This window comes from Blastomyces dermatitidis, assembly GCF_000003525.1.
Source record: "Blastomyces dermatitidis ER-3 genomic scaffold supercont1.12, whole genome shotgun sequence".
Lineage (NCBI taxonomy): Eukaryota > Fungi > Ascomycota > Eurotiomycetes > Onygenales > Ajellomycetaceae > Blastomyces > Blastomyces dermatitidis.
The window spans coordinates 1,109,264-1,112,420 of NW_025544785.1; the positions used below are offsets into that span (position 1 = coordinate 1,109,264).

At 25.2% G+C, this 3,157-nt stretch overlaps 1 protein-coding gene across 1 annotated transcript; it reads left to right on the forward strand.

The window, feature by feature from the left end:
* Positions 1 to 1,519: 1,519 nt before the first annotated feature.
* On the forward strand, positions 1,520 to 1,759 carry BDCG_17864 (uncharacterized protein; the record flags this gene model as incomplete). Its single annotated transcript, XM_045426910.1, has 1 exon — positions 1,520 to 1,759. The coding sequence occupies one exon, from the start codon at positions 1,520 to 1,522 to the stop codon at positions 1,757 to 1,759; it is 240 nt and encodes a 79-aa protein (XP_045282696.1).
* Positions 1,760 to 3,157: the final 1,398 nt, after the last annotated feature.

The window sequence follows — 3,157 nt, forward strand, 5'->3', positions numbered from 1 at the left end:
AAATATAAGATTCTCTGACTTCTAATAAAAATGAATCTCATAGAGAGACTCTATTTTCATAATATCAGAGACTTAGTATTATTAAAAAGTGTTACTTTTATACAATATATATATACTTACTGTGACAATTCACTCTCTGTGCATGTAACTGAGAGTTGTGACTTTCTTACACTGCACAGCTCTCTCTGAGATGCTGATACTGATTTGTAACTTATATAGTCTCTCAGTTCAATATACACTGCATGTATACAGTTCTGTGTACTAAGACTGTGTTGATCATTATAATCTGACATGATACTCACTTTTTACAGACTATATTTTGTTTAAAGAGAGAGAGAAGAAAAGACATAACTGTAATTTTATTAAGAGAGAATGAATAATTAGTAATATTAAATATAATTTAATTCTTCTGTATTTAAAATTTGATTAGTCTATACTCTTCAATTTGAGAATTTCTAAGAGTGTTTTAATAGTTTTCATACTGGCTTGAACTTAGTGATGAATTGAAGAAGAAGAGAAAAGAGAGAAGAAAGAAATGAGAATAACTTATCTTTATAATATGAAAACAGAGAATTGCTGTAATCATTCTCTCTAATAATAAAGATCTGTTTTCTACATGTATCTCTGATATAGATTATATAATAACTGTATATAAAGAATATCAACACTGTATGTATTGAATGAAGATGATATTGCTATATAATACTGTAGCTGTTTTCATATATCTCTGAAAGCTGTTAATATTTTCTTTATCTCTTTATATTTGATAAGTCAGTAATATATTTCAATGTACTCTCTCTTTCATCATTATCATCATCATCATTATCATTATTATTATTATTATCATTACTATCATTATCATCATTAATATTATTACTATCATTACTATCATTATCATTATTATTATCATTATTATTATTACTATTATCATATCATTTCTGACTGTCTCTTCTGCCTTCATCTCTCTTCAACACTCACTGAAATATTATGTTATTCTTCTTCAAATATTCTACAGTTCTGCGGATCATCAAGGCGCGTGAGCACTGTCACAGATTAAAGAAAGAGAAGAAGAAGATGTTTAAGTAAGAGAAGACAGATTGTAAGACATATTATAATGCCTTGAAGAGACTCTGTAAGAGAGTAGAATGATAATGATTTTAAGTAACACTTCTGATAGATTTAGACTAAACTAAGTATAGAAATAATACAGATAATACTGTCTGTGAGAGATTGAAGAAGAAGATAGTGAAGAGTCTCATACAGTAGTGATAAAATCAGAAGAAGTTCTAAGAATAATTTAAGTTCAAGATGAAGAGAGAGAGAGAGAAGAAGAGTATTACTATAAATAAGTAACAGTAGAAGAAGATTAAAAGAGTATTGAAGTAAGAGATAAAGATGTTAAAACTGATAAGTTTTTTATTTATTAAGAGATAATAATTTTTAATAATACTTCTGTTCTCTAATTAATTAGCAGAAGCTGATAGAGAAGAAGAAGATTAAGATCTTATTCAGATCTTAAATGCACTTCATAATTCAGAACATTGAGAAGACAGCTCTACTCTCTGAGTATATCAATCTGCTTACTGCTGAGATGAAACCTGAGACAGCAGATCAGAAAATGCAGGATTTTGAGATACAGATTAATCTGACTGAGAGAAAGCAGCAGAAACCCTTCTCTGAGAAGATAGTGAAGAGAGATTTTGAGATGATTATCATCTCAGATAAGAAGAAGAAGAAGAAGAAGAAGAATAAGAAGTAAATTATAAAAAATGATAAGAAGAATGAGAAAGAGAAGAAGTAGATTTTTTTCTTTTTATATTAGTTAGTTATAAGTTTAAGTTTTTAATTATTAATAATTAAAATTGATTTTAAGTTTTCAAAAATTATTGTACAAGTTGTAATCAAGTCAGGAATGATATATATATATATATATATTTAACTATCATGATTCATAAATCACTATAATGTATAAGTATCAACATTTTTTCAACATTGATATTCACAATATTAATATATTTTTAATGATATTATCTGATAACATAATTTAATAACACTCTCTTTTACAATATTAATATATTTCAAGAAATATAACAGAGATTAATCAAGATTATTTATTTATTTTTATACATTAATGATATTCAATCTGAGTTAGTACTAAAATTATAACTAAGTTAAGAAATAAGATTATTTTCTCTTATATTAATTCTTCTTACACACATCAGTGATCAGTTATTGAAAATAAATTATTATCTTTCTTAAATTATTATTATATCTTCTGAATTCACTTCTTTCACTTCTTTTACTTCTATTGAAGATTCATAAACTCTTTAAGAAATCACTGTGAATCACAAAGTCTATATTATTTATAATTCAATACAGAATGCTCTCTTTCAATTATAATAAATAATCACTTCATTCTTCACATCTGATTTCAGGTCATGAAATTTATGAAAAACTCAATACAAACATTGAGATAAACTATAAAATAATTATTAACAGATTGTATTGCAGATTACTGAAGAGTTATCTCTCTACTATAATTACTACAACTTTATTCAAAAATATTCATTATAAACTGATTATAACTCTGAAGAAATTTTCTAACATCTGAAATCATCAGAATACAGATAATAAAAGAAAAATAATCAGAAAATTACTACTGAGCTGATAAGTTACTCTATCAGATAATAATTTTTGATAACACTAACTTTCTAATTTAAAGAAAATCATGTAAAAATAATCATATATCAGTACTCTGATTTTATAACTCTTATCTGATAACTTCTGTGAATAATTACTTTGTATATGTATATCTCTGAATCTTTCTCTTTAATTAATTGAAAATTCTGAATTCTGAATACTTCTTCAAATACTTAATTCAAATCTTCATATTTCACATCAATTCTGTCTTCAGTTCAATCTTGAGACACACTACAAAGTTAATATATAATATCTAGAATCAGAGTTGAAGAATCATCAAAAAGTATCTCTTACAGTGAATGCATGAACTAGTATAAATAATCTTACATTTATAAGAGTTACATGTTATTACATTGATGAGAACTGAACTTATTAAGAGACATTAATTGAATTTAAATCATTGATCAGTAGTCATACTAAGAATTATATAACAGAGATATTAATGACTGTGATTAAA